The sequence below is a fragment of the Oncorhynchus mykiss genome, chromosome 30 (genome assembly GCF_013265735.2).
Source record: "Oncorhynchus mykiss isolate Arlee chromosome 30, USDA_OmykA_1.1, whole genome shotgun sequence".
NCBI lineage: Eukaryota > Metazoa > Chordata > Actinopteri > Salmoniformes > Salmonidae > Oncorhynchus > Oncorhynchus mykiss.
Genome location: NC_050570.1, coordinates 4,879,445 through 4,894,247, shown reverse-complemented (window position 1 = coordinate 4,894,247; position 14,803 = coordinate 4,879,445). Strand labels below are relative to the sequence as shown.

Here is a 14,803-nt window from a genome sequence, read left to right as displayed (position 1 = left end):
ATTGACAATACACATAGCCTAGTTTACTGCAGTGGCAATACACATAGCCTAGTTTACTGCAGTGGCAATACACATAGCCTAGTTTACTGCAGTGACAATACACATAGCCCACTGCATTGACAATACACATAGCACAGTCTACTATAGTGACAATACACATAGCCTAGCCCACTGCATTGACAATACACATAGCCCACTGCATTGACAATACATATAGCCTAGCCCACTGCATTGACAATACACATATCCTAGTTTACTGCAGTGGCAATACACATAGCCTAGTTTACTGCAGTGACAATACACATAACCTAGTTCAATGCATTGACAATACACATAGCCCACTGCATTGACAATACACATATCCTAGTTTACTGCAGTGGCAATACACATAGCCTAGTTTACTGCAGTGACAATACACATAACCTAGTTCAATGCATTGACAATACACATAGCCCACTGCATTGACAATACACATAGCACAGTCTACTATAGTGACAATACACATAGCCTAGTTTACTGCAGTGACAATACACATAGCCCACTGCATTGACAATACACATAGCCCACTGCATTGACAATACATATAGCCTAGTTCACTGCAGTGACAATACACATAGCCCACTGCAGTGGCAATACACATAGCCCACTGCATTGACAATACACATAGCACAGTCTACTGCAGTGACAATACACATAGCCTAGTCTACTGCAGTGACAATACACATAGCCTAGCCTACTGCAGTGACAATACATATAGCCTAGCCTACTGCAGTGACAATACACATAGCCTAGCCTACTGCAGTGACAATACATATAGCCTAGCCTACTGCAGTGACAATACACATAGCCTACTGCAGTGGCAATACACGTAACCTAGTTCACTGCAGTGGCAATACACATAGCACAGTCTACTGCATTGACAATACACATAGCACAGTCTACTGCAGTGACAATACACATAGCACAGTCTACTGCAGTGACAATACACATAGCACAGTCTACTGCAGTGACAATACACATAGCCTAGCCTACTGCATTGACAATACACATAGCACAGTCTACTGCAGTGACAATACACATAGCCTACTGCATTGACAATATACATGGCCCACTGCATTGACAATACACATAGCCTAGTCTAATGCAGTGACAATACACATAGCCTAGCCTACTGCATTGACAATACACATAGCACAGTCTACTGCAGTGACAATACACATAGCCCACTGCATTGACAATACACATAGCCCACTGCATTGACAATACACATAGCCTAGTCTACTGCAGTGGCAATACATATAGCCTAGCCTACTGCAGTGGCAATACACATAGCATAGTATACTGCAGTGACAATACACATAGCCCACTGCATTGACAATACACATAGCCTAGTTTACTGCAGTGACAATACATATAGCCTAGTCTACTGCAGTGACAATACACATAGCCTACTGCAGTGACAATACACATAGTACAGTCTACTGCAGTGACAATACACATAGTACAGTTTACTGCAGTGACAATACACATAGCCTAAAGCAGTGACAATACACATAGCCCAGTCTACTGCAATGACAATACATATAGTACAGTCTACTGCAATGACAATACACATAGTCTACTGCAGTGACAATACACATACCCTACTGCAGTGACAATACACACAGTACATAGGCTACGACAGTGACAATACACATAGTACAGTCTACTGCAGTGACAATACACATAGTACAGTTTACTGCAGTGACAATACACATAGCCTACTGCAGTGACAATACACATAGCCCAGTCTACTGCAATGACAATACACATAGTACAGTATACTGCAATGACAATACACATAGTCTACTGCAGTGACAATACACACAGTACATAGGCTACGACAGTGACAATACACATAGTACAGTCTACTGCAGTGACAATACACACAGTACATAGCCTACTGCAGTGACAATACACATAGTACAGTCTACTGCAGTGGCAATACACATAGCCTACTGCAGTGGCAATACACATAGCCTACTGCAGTGACAATACACATAGCCTATTGCAGTGACAATACATATAGCCTAGTCTACTGCAGTGACAATACACATAGCCTAGCCTACTGCAGTGGCAATACACATAGCCTAGCCTACTGCAGTGACAATACACATAGCCTAGCCTACTGCAGTGACAATACACATAGCCTAGACTACTGCAGTGACAATACACATAGCCTAGCCTACTGCAGTGACAATACACATAGCCTAGCCTACTGCAGTGACAATACACATAGCCTATTGCAGTGACAATACACATGGTACAGTCTACTGCAGTGACAATACACATAGCCTATTGCAGTGACAATACACATGGTACAGTCTACTGCAGTGACAATACACATAGCCTATTGCAGTGACAATGTTAGAGTAAGTTAAGAGATAAACAATGGCTCAAGGTTCTCATCATAAGGTGGTATAATGAGCTTTATAACATACAGGCCCGTTTAGTTGTCTTCGTGTATATTAATTAGCCCCAGCACAGAGGAGGTGTGTGACCTCAAAACCTTTTTCAAGCTGGTTTCCGGCGAATCAAACACGACTGTAAGCCATCGTTCTGAAAGGTTGGAGCCTCTACGTAAGGAGACAGCTATGTGTTTATGTATCGTAAAAGCAGAGGAAATACTGTACGTGTGGATCGGTCCAGTCACAGTCTGACAGAGATGGAGTCCAGACTAGTGGGGGTGGTAGTTCCCCCCCCCCCAAGCAAGGTGGTTGGGAGGGTCATTACATGTGTGGGGGGGGGGGGGGGGGGGCCTAAATGGTGAATCGTCCTACTTTCTTCATTTATAACATCATTTTAATCTGAAACAGGGCCTATGACATTTTCTACACATAGAACCAATTACATACATCTTCTCTGCTGAGGGGGTTGTCAGACATCCTCTCTACTGAGGGGGTTGTCAGACATCCTCTCTGCTGAGGGGGTTGTCAGACATCCTCTCTGCTGAGGGGGTTGTCAGACATCCTCTCTGCTGAGGGGGTTGTAAGACATCCTCTCTACTGAGGGGGTTGTCAGACATCCTCTCTACTGAGGGGGTTGTCAGACATCCTCTCTACTGAGGGGGTTGTCAGACATCCTCTCTACTGAGGGGGTTGTCAGACATCCTCTCTGCTGAGGGGGTTGTCAGACATCCTCTCTGCTGAGGGGGTTGTCAGACATCCTCTCTACTGAAGGGGTTGTCAGACATCCTCTCTACTGAGGGGGTTGTCAGACATCCTCTCTGCTGAGGGGGTTGTCAGACATCCTCTCTACTGAGGGGGTTGTCAGACATCCTCTCTGCTGAGGGGGTTGTCAGACATCCTCTCTACTGAAGGGGTTGTCAGACATCCTCTCTACTGAGGGGGTTGTCAGACATCCTCTCTGCTGAGGGGGTTGTCAGACATCCTCTCTACTGAGGGGGTTGTCAGACATCCTCTCTACTGAGGGGGTTGTCAGACATCCTCTCTACTGAGGGGGTTGTCAGACATCCTCTCTACTGAGGGGGTTGTCAGACATCCTCTCTACTGAGGGGGTTGTCAGACATCCTCTCTGCTGAGGGGGTTGTCAGACATCCTCTCTACTGAGGGGGTTGTCAGACATCCTCTCTACTGAAGGGGTTGTCAGACATCCTCTCTACTGAGGGGGTTGTCAGACATCCTCTCTGCTGAGGGGGTTGTCAGACATCCTCTCTACTGAGGGGGTTGTCAGACATCCTCTCTGCTGAGGGGGTTGTCAGACATCCTCTCTACTGAAGGGGTTGTCAGACATCCTCTCTACTGAGGGGGTTGTCAGACATCCTCTCTGCTGAGGGGGTTGTCAGACATCCTCTCTACTGAGGGGGTTGTCAGACATCCTCTCTACTGAGGGGGTTGTCAGACATCCTCTCTACTGAGGGGGTTGTCAGACATCCTCTCTGCTGAGGGGGTTGTCAGACATCCTCTCTACTGAGGGGGTTGTCAGACATCCTCTCTACTGAAGGGGTTGTCAGACATCCTCTCTACTGAGGGGGTTGTCAGACATCCTCTCTACTGAAGGGGTTGTCAGACATCCTCTCTACTGAGGGGGTTGTCAGACATCCTCTCTGCTGAGGGGGTTGTCAGACATCCTCTCTACTGAGGGGGTTGTCAGACATCCTCTCTACTGAGGGGGTTGTCAGACATCCTCTCTACTGAGGGGGTTGTCAGACATCCTCTCTGCTGAGGGGGTTGTCAGACATCCTCTCTACTGAGGGGGTTGTCAGACATCCTCTCTACTGAGGGGGTTGTCAGACATCCTCTCTGCTGAGGGGGTTGTCAGACATCCTCTCTACTGAGGGGGTTGTCAGACATCCTCTCTACTGAAGGGGTTGTCAGACATCCTCTCTACTGAGGGGGTTGTCAGACATCCTCTCTGCTGAGGGGGTTGTCAGACATCCTCTCTACTGAGGGGGTTGTCAGACATCCTCTCTGCTGAGGGGGTTGTCAGACATCCTCTCTACTGAAGGGGTTGTCAGACATCCTCTCTACTGAGGGGGTTGTCAGACATCCTCTCTGCTGAGGGGGTTGTCAGACATCCTCTCTACTGAGGGGGTTGTCAGACATCCTCTCTACTGAGGGGGTTGTCAGACATCCTCTCTGCTGAGGGGGTTGTCAGACATCCTCTCTGCTGAGGGGGTTGTCAGACATCCTCTCTACTGAGGGGGTTGTCAGACATCCTCTCTGCTGAGGGGGTTGTCAGACATCCTCTCTACTGAAGGGGTTGTCAGACATCCTCTCTACTGAGGGGGTTGTCAGACATCCTCTCTGCTGAGGGGGTTGTCAGACATCCTCTCTACTGAGGGGGTTGTCAGACATCCTCTCTACTGAGGGGGTTGTCAGACATCCTCTCTACTGAGGGGGTTGTCAGACATCCTCTCTGCTGAGGGGGTTGTCAGACATCCTCTCTACTGAGGGGGTTGTCAGACATCCTCTCTACTGAAGGGGTTGTCAGACATCCTCTCTACTGAGGGGGTTGTCAGACATCCTCTCTACTGAAGGGGTTGTCAGACATCCTCTCTACTGAGGGGGTTGTCAGACATCCTCTCTGCTGAGGGGGTTGTCAGACATCCTCTCTACTGAGGGGGTTGTCAGACATCCTCTCTACTGAGGGGGTTGTCAGACATCCTCTCTACTGAGGGGGTTGTCAGACATCCTCTCTGCTGAGGGGGTTGTCAGACATCCTCTCTACTGAGGGGGTTGTCAGACATCCTCTCTACTGAGGGGGTTGTCAGACATCCTCTCTGCTGAGGGGGTTGTCAGACATCCTCTCTACTGAGGGGGTTGTCAGACATCCTCTCTACTGAAGGGGTTGTCAGACATCCTCTCTACTGAGGGGGTTGTCAGACATCCTCTCTGCTGAGGGGGTTGTCAGACATCCTCTCTACTGAGGGGGTTGTCAGACATCCTCTCTGCTGAGGGGGTTGTCAGACATCCTCTCTACTGAAGGGGTTGTCAGACATCCTCTCTACTGAGGGGGTTGTCAGACATCCTCTCTGCTGAGGGGGTTGTCAGACATCCTCTCTACTGAGGGGGTTGTCAGACATCCTCTCTACTGAGGGGGTTGTCAGACATCCTCTCTACTGAGGGGGTTGTCAGACATCCTCTCTGCTGAGGGGGTTGTCAGACATCCTCTCTGCTGAGGGGGTTGTCAGACATCCTCTCTGCTGAGGGGGTTGTCAGACATCCTCTCTGCTGAGGGGGTTGTCAGACATCCTCTCTACTGAGGGGGTTGTCAGACATCCTCTCTACTGAGGGGGTTGTCAGACATCCTCTCTACTGAGGGGGTTGTCAGACATCCTCTCTGCTGAGGGGGTTGTCAGACATCCTCTCTGCTGAGGGGGTTGTCAGACATCCTCTCTGCTGAGGGGGTTGTCAGACATCCTCTCTGCTGAGGGGGTTGTCAGACATCCTCTCTACTGAGGGGGTTGTCAGACATCCTCTCTACTGAGGGGGTTGTCAGACATCCTCTCTACTGAGGGGGTTGTCAGACATCCTCTCTGCTGAGGGGGTTGTCAGACATCCTCTCTGCTGAGGGGGTTGTCAGACATCCTCTCTGCTGAGGGGGTTGTCAGACATCCTCTCTGCTGAGGGGGTTGTCAGACATCCTCTCTACTGAGGGGGTTGTCAGACATCCTCTCTACTGAGGGGGTTGTCAGACATCCTCTCTACTGAGGGGGTTGTCAGACATCCTCTCTGCTGAGGGGGTTGTCAGACATCCTCTCTACTGAGGGGGTTGTCAGACATCCTCTCTGCTGAGGGGGTTGTCAGACATCCTCTCTGCTGAGGGGGTTGTCAGACATCCTCTCTACTGAGGGGGTTGTCAGACATCCTCTCTGCTGAGGGGGTTGTCAGACATCCTCTCTACTGAGGGGGTTGTCAGACATCCTCTCTGCTGAGGGGGTTGTCAGACATCCTCTCTGCTGAGGGGGTTGTCAGACATCCTCTCTGCTGAGGGGGTTGTCAGACATCCTCTCTGCTAATCATGTTTATCTGAAATAAACACTACAAATGATTAGGTTATCATCAGACCAATTAGTCAGCATACAGTGTGTATGCTGCCATAACAATCGATAACGTTATAACGTTGATTGTTACAATGCTCACGGAAAAAAAGAAATCTAAGTCTACAAAGACCCAATCACAGGCTTCATCTGAAAGATTGAATTAAATTATTGTCAACATCCTGAAGGTCACAAATCTTGTGTTGATGCAAATATGAAAATAGTTGATTCACAGTATGCCTATATTTTTTAAAAATATTTTCTGATTTGGAAAACTCTTGATTATATTACATTTTTTAAATGTACTTCTACAAGCGACACTCTTTTCCGTTGTTTTTTTTGGTCGAGTTCAGCCGAGTGAAAAACACGAACTTGAACGCAACAGTTTCAAAAGGACCCAACCTACTTATATTACACATAGCGGAATGACTACCATCACAATGGCCCCAACATCACGACTGGAAAGTTCTGTGTGGTTTCATAAACATATTCAAATCACCGACTTGTCTTAGATTGGGAGAGAAACAAGTTGTTTTAGTGTTTTCTGCCTACCAGTCGATGGTCGCTCAAACGGTTACCGTAACTAATTTAACATTTTTGTTTCGCCGAAGGCTACAACACAGATCGCTACATTGTTTCCACCCTGCCATTCCACTACTCAAACAAGCCGTAACAATGTAGCGAATTTATACCCGCTGGTCAAGCTGAAGTAGCTAGTTGAGTACCTGATGAAGCGCGGTCAGTCCGTCTATATTGGCGTGGTTGATGTCAGCGCCCTGTCGTAGGAGCACCGCTACCTCCTCTCTGTCCCCGGCCGAACAGGCTGCCATAAACACGGCTCCCTGAGCGAACCGAACCCGGGCCCTCCGCGTCCCGGTTCCCGTCGACCCGTCCCGCGTCCCCGGTCCCGTCTGATCGGTTTCCGAGCCTAGCCATCGCTGTAACTGATCCTGCCGTCGCTGTTTTGCAGCTTCGGATCGGGAACGATCAGTCGCCGCCATCTTCCTCGGTCTCTCCCGGGTAGATTCAGTTCATGTTGCCGGCGGAGCCAAAGTAGAGCTGCATTAGGGATGTCCTTTCCGAGAGACTGCGCCCCCTGGCGGTAACAACTCATACGACAGTCGAACTTTGGAAGGACAGGACAGGGCATTCTCCCAAGAGTGTGTCAGGCCGGGCCAATGCTGATTTGAGTAGGCTACTGTAAAAAAAAAAATCAGGCATGCTGATGACGCATTGTAGGACTCCCACGCAGGCAGCAACGTCTTGGATATAAGCTGTAGGGCCCTAGGCAAACCATGCAGAAAAAACAACTTTACTTATGCACCAAAGTGTAGCCTAAGTGCTGTAATTTGTCAACAGTCGGCCGTTGAGGATCTCTATTTGGAAATGGTTCAATTGAGTGGCCATGGAAAGTTGACCTTTTTTTTCTATGACAAACATACAGTATATGATAACACACACTATCAATGCATGGTACGGTATCATGATCAATACACACATAGGCATATTACGATATTATCAGAAAAGTGCCAGATTACATTTAAGCCAAGTATTTGTCCGTACATCGAAGCATACCTCTTGAGCTGTCTGTATCCTCCTGACGGGCTCCTGACTGGCTGGTGGTTATTTATTCGTTTGTTTGTTTTAAAGAAACTAAATATTGCTGTTGTCTGATGAAAAGCTAGAAACATACATTTACATTTATTTCTTCATTGAAAACAATGTACTTTTGAACATTTTATGAATCCAGGACCAAGAAAATGCCTTCTAAATAGCTTCTATAGTTTCATAATTGTATGTTAGCGTAACGGATGTGAAACGGCTAGCTTAGTTAGACAAGCTACTCTAAATGGATTGATAGCCTGAAATGGCTTGGTAGCTAGTTATGAGGTTAGGAGATTGTGAACCCATATGGCTGCCTAGCTAAAGCGGAACTTCATAAAATTGCTAGGTGGCTAGTATTACAGAGAAACAACAAAACATTTTTGCTTTGTTTTATTTATTCATCATGGAATCAATAGGTTACATAGCGTGATCAAATTAATTTATAAACGTGAGTCCTGCCCGCCAAGGTACCCTCTCTCTCTCTCTCTCTCCTCCTCCACCCAGGATACTGCTCTCTAGACCAGGGGTACCATTCCACCGAGGGCCTAGTGTCTGCGTTTTTAAAAAGGTTTTTCCTCTCAATGAAGCCCTAGAAAACCAGGTGAGGGGAGTTCTTTACTAATTAGTGACCTAAATTCATCGCTCAAGTACAAAGGAGGAGCGAAAACCCGCAGACACTCAGTCCTCCGGTGTTTGAGTTTGACACGTGCACTGGAGTGAGTACACCGTATCTAGTATTCTGTCTAGCATATCTGCGCTCCGTGCACCTTGGACTGAACCACTTACTTGTGAGAATAAGGGGGAAGGGTACTCTTTGCCTGCTCCAGTTAGTGTGCCCCCTCCACAAAACACCAGACAGACAAATAATGATGATCAAATGTGGACAAAAAGTTTAGTAAAGTTTAGTAAATTAATTTAACGTCTGAAAAATAACAAAAACAGGACAAATCCGATGGGGGTACATGCCCTGGTTCCCCCTATTGAGTATGACACTTCTGTAGCAGAATTAACATCTTTATTAAAATATGAGGCACTTAATTAAAGCACTTAGAAATTCCAAGATTTAGTCAACATTGTAAACATTTATAGGCATTTTAAACCCTGCTCATAACATACTTTATTTCATCTGCAGTGAAAACGTATGCACGTGAACCATGCATCAGAATCATCACCTTTATCCGGTACATTGGCACATAACCAGGATGTGCCTTGGTGAGAAGCTACTGTCAGCATTACACTAAACAGAATACAGACAAGCCAACATTACACATATCGTTCACATCTGGCCCTTTTCTGTGATTTCCTACAGGCAGATGGTGAACAACAGTAACAAGCAGTGTTGGAGATAAATAACACTACAGCTGTTAAGAGATATGGTCTACTGCAGTATATAACACCACAGCTGTTAGAGATATAGTCTACTGTAGTATCGACCAATGGAGATGAATAACACCACAGCTGTTAAGAGATATAGTCTACTGCAGTATATAACACTACAGCTGTTAGAGATATAGTCTACTGTAGTATATAACACTACAGCTGTTAGAGATATGGTCTACTGCAGTATATAACACTACAGCTGTTAGAGATATAGTCTACTGTAGTATCGACCAATGGAGATGAATAACACCACAGCTGTTAGAGATATAGTCTACTGCAGTATATAACACTACAGCTGTTAGAGATATGGTCTACTGCAGTATATAACACTACAGCTGTTAGAGATATGGTCTACTGCAGTATATAACACTACAGCTGTTAGAGATATGGTCTACTGCAGTATATAACACTACAGCTGTTAGAGATATAGTATACTGCAGTATATAACACTACAGCTGTTAGAGATATAGTCTACTGTAGTATATAACACTACAGCTGTTAGAGATATAGTCTACTGTAGTATATAACACTACAGCTGTTAGAGATATAGTATACTGCAGTATATAACACTACAGCTGTTAGAGATATAGTCTACTGTAGTATATAACACTACAGCTGTTAGAGATATAGTCTACTGCAGTATATAACACTACAGCTGTTAGAGATATAGTCTACTGTAGTATATAACACTACAGCTGTTAAGAGATATAGTCTACTGCAGTATATAACACTACAGCTGTTAGAGATATAGTCTACTGCAGTATCGACCAATGGAGATGAATAACACTACAGCTGTTAGAGATATAGTATACTGTAGTATCGACCAATGGAGATGAATAACACTACAGCTGTTAGCGATATAGTCTACTGCAGTATCGACCAATGGAGATGAATAACACTACAGCTGTTAGAGATATAGTATACTGTAGTATCGACCAATGGAGATGAATAACACTACAGCTGTTAGAGATATAGTATACTGTAGTATCGACCAATGGAGATGAATAACACTACAGCTGTTAGAGATATAGTATACTGTAGTATCGACCAATGGAGATGAATAACACTACAGCTGTTAGAGATATAGTATACTGTAGTATCGACCAATGGAGATGAATAACACTACAGCTGTTAAGAGATATAGTCTACTGTAGTATCGACCAATGGAGATGAATAACACTACAGCTGTTAGAGATATGGTCTACTGCAGTATATAACACTACAGCTGTTAGAGATATAGTCTACTGTAGTATCGACCAATGGAGATGAATAACACCACAGCTGTTAGAGATATAGTCTACTGTAGTATCGACCAATGGAGATGAATAACACCACAGCTGTTAAGAGATATAGTCTACTGCAGTATATAACACTACAGCTGTTAGAGATATAGTCTACTGCAGTATATAACACTACAGCTGTTAGAGATATAGTCTACTGTAGTATATAACACTACAGCTGTTAGAGATATAGTCTACTGTAGTATATAACACTACAGCTGTTAGAGATATAGTCTACTGCAGTATATAACACTACAGCTGTTAGAGATATAGTCTACTGTAGTATATAACACTACAGCTGTTAGAGATATAGTCTACTGCAGTATATAACACTACAGCTGTTAGAGATATAGTCTACTGCAGTATATAACACTACAGCTGTTAGAGATATAGTCTACTGCAGTATATAACACTACAGCTGTTAGAGATATAGTCTACTGTAGTATATAACACTACAGCTGTTAGAGATATAGTCTACTGCAGTATATAACACTACAGCTGTTAGAGATATAGTCTACTGCAGTATATAACACTACAGCTGTTAGAGATATAGTCTACTGTAGTATCGACCAATGGAGATGAATAACACCACAGCTGTTAAGAGATATAGTCTACTGCAGTATATAACACCACAGCTGTTAAGAGATATAGTCTACTGCAGTATATAACACTACAGCTGTTAGAGATATAGTCTACTGTAGTATCGACCAATGGAGATGAATAACACCACAGCTGTTAAGAGATATAGTCTACTGCAGTATATAACACTACAGCTGTTAGAGATATAGTCTACTGTAGTATCGACCAATGGAGATGAATAACACCACAGCTGTTAAGAGATATAGTCTACTGCAGTATATAACACTACAGCTGTTAGAGATATAGTCTACTGTAGTATCGACCAATGGAGATGAATAACACTACAGCTGTTAGAGATATAGTATACTGCAGTATATAACACTACAGCTGTTAGAGATATAGTCTACTGTAGTATATAACACTACAGCTGTTAGAGATATAGTCTACTGTAGTATATAACACTACAGCTGTTAGAGATATAGTCTACTGTAGTATATAACACTACAGCTGTTAGAGATATAGTCTACTGCAGTATATAACACTACAGCTGTTAGAGATATAGTCTACTGCAGTATATAACACTACAGCTGTTAGAGATATAGTCTACTGTAGTATATAACACTACAGCTGTTAGAGATATAGTCTACTGTAGTATATAACACTACAGCTGTTAGAGATATAGTCTACTGCAGTATATAACACTACAGCTGTTAGAGATATAGTCTACTGCAGTATATAACACTACAGCTGTTAGAGATATAGTCTACTGTAGTATATAACACTACAGCTGTTAGAGATATAGTCTACTGCAGTATATAACACTACAGCTGTTAGAGATATAGTCTACTGCAGTATATAACACTACAGCTGTTAGAGATATGGTCTACTGCAGTATATAACACTACAGCTGTTAGAGATATAGTCTACTGTAGTATATAACACTACAGCTGTTAGAGATATAGTCTACTGCAGTATATAACACTACAGCTGTTAGAGATATAGTCTACTGCAGTATATAACACTACAGCTGTTAGAGATATAGTCTACTGTAGTATCGACCAATGGAGATGAATAACACTACAGCTGTTAGCGATATAGTATACTGTAGTATATAACACTACAGCTGTTAGAGATATAGTCTACTGTAGTATCGACCAATGGAGATGAATAACACTACAGCTGTTAGAGATATAGTCTACTGCAGTATATAACACTACAGCTGTTAGAGATATGGTCTACTGCAGTATATAACACTACAGCTGTTAGAGATATAGTCTACTGTAGTATATAACACTACAGCTGTTAGAGATATGGTCTACTGCAGTATATAACACTACAGCTGTTAGAGATATAGTCTACTGCAGTATATAACACTACAGCTGTTAGAGATATAGTCTACTGTAGTATATAACACTACAGCTGTTAGAGATATGGTCTACTGCAGTATATAACACTACAGCTGTTAGAGATATAGTCTACTGTAGTATCGACCAATGGAGATGAATAACACTACAGCTGTTAGCGATATAGTCTACTGTAGTATCGACCAATGGAGATGAATAACACCACAGCTGTTAAGAGATATAGTCTACTGCAGTATCGACCAATGGAGATGAATAACACCACAGCTGTTAAGAGATATAGTCTACTGTAGTATCGACCAATGGAGATGAATAACACCACAGCTGTTAAGAGATATAGTATACTGTAGTATATAACACTACAGCTGTTAGAGATATAGTCTACTGTAGTATCGACCAATGGAGATGAATAACACCACAGCTGTTAAGAGATATAGTCTACTGCAGTATCGACCAATGTGTGCAATAAGAATGTGAATGAACATGTTTGTACTTAGCTAATAACAGACATGTTTCTATTTTCAGTATTTCTCCCATGTGTTCCCTCATGTAGTCTTTATTATATTGCAGTCAAGTGCAGTAATAAATGGTGATATGTGAAATGAATTCTCATTGGATCTCCTTGTATATCCTCCCCCTTCAGAGCCATGCTGATTGTTGTTAAGACAGAATCAGGTGTCCATGTACATTTTAAATACTGTAATAGCAAGGTATTGGCATATTACTCATATAAATATTGGTAAAACGAGTTGACGTACACATAGAAAAACACAGACACAGAAACAGTACGCTTGGTTTCAGAATGAATAGTACATTGGTTGGGCGTGTGCATTACGTCCCTCAGTCAAGAAGCCACCCACACATAACCTGTCAGTCATTCACAGCTCTCCTTCACTCTTCACTAGTCCACCAGAACACAAACATTCTAGAAAACAGTCCACCAGAACACAAACATTATAGAAAACAGTCCACCAGAACACAAACATTCTGAAAACAGTCCACCAGAACACAAACATTCTGAAAACAGTCCACCAGAACACAAACATTCTGAAAACAGTCCACCAGAACACAAACATTCTGAAAACAGTCCACCAGAACACAAACATTCTGAAAACAGTCCACCAGAACACAAACATTATAGAAAACAGTCCACCAGAACACAAACATTCTGAAAACAGTCCACCAGAACACAAACATTCTGAAAACAGTCCACCAGAACACAAACATTCTGAAAACAGTCCACCAGAACACAAACATTCTGAAAACAGTCCACCAGAACACAAACATTCTGAAAACAGTCCACCAGAACACAAACATTCTAGAAAACAGTCCACCAGAACACAAACATTCAAAAAAACAGTCCACCAGAACACAAACATTCTAAAAAACAGTCAATCAGAACACAAACATTCTAAAAACAGTCCACCAGAACACAAACATTCTGAAAACAGTCCACCAGAACACAAACATTCTGAAAACAGTCCACCAGAACACAAACATTCTAAAAACAGTCCACAAACATTCTAAAAACAGTCCACCAGAACACAAAAATTCTGAAAACAGTCCACGAGAACACAAACATTCTGAAAACAGTCCACCAGAACACAAACATTCTGAAAACAGTCCACGAGAACACAAACATTCTGAAAACAGTCCACCAGAACACAAACATTCTGAAAACAGTCCACCAGAACACAAACATTCTAAAAACAGTCCACAAACATTCTAAAAACAGTCCACCAGAACACAAACATTCTGAAAACAGTCCACCAGAACACAAACATTCTAAAAAACAGTCCACCAGAACACAAACATTCTGAAAACAGTCCACCAGAACACAAACATTCTAGAAAACAGTCCACGAGAACACAAACATTATAGAAAACAGTCCACCAGAACACAAACATTCTGAAAACAGTCCACGAGAACACAAACATTCTGAAAACAGTCCACGAGAACACAAACATTCTGAAAACAGTCCACGAGAACACAAACATTCTAGAAAACAGTCCACGAGAACACAAACATTCTGAAAACAGTCCACCAGAACACAAACA

General features: G+C 43.3%; 1 protein-coding gene across 6 annotated transcripts in view; it reads right to left on the bottom strand.

The window, feature by feature from the left end:
- The window catches only part of LOC110521175 (protein phosphatase 1 regulatory subunit 12A), a 61,508-nt gene extending 53,878 nt beyond the window's left edge, over positions 1-7,630 (bottom strand). For 4 of the 6 annotated variants that reach the window (XM_036969364.1, XM_036969368.1, XM_036969367.1 and 1 more), the window contains exon 1: positions 7,267-7,629. In XM_036969364.1, coding sequence (XP_036825259.1) covers positions 7,267-7,542 — 276 coding nt within the window. In that variant the 5' untranslated portion in view covers positions 7,543-7,629. Of the gene's footprint in view, positions 1-7,266 lie in introns of all 6 variants that reach the window. The other 2 variants (XM_036969365.1, XM_036969366.1) reach the window with 1 other exon arrangement.
- Between the last annotated feature and the right edge of the window lie 7,173 nt (positions 7,631-14,803).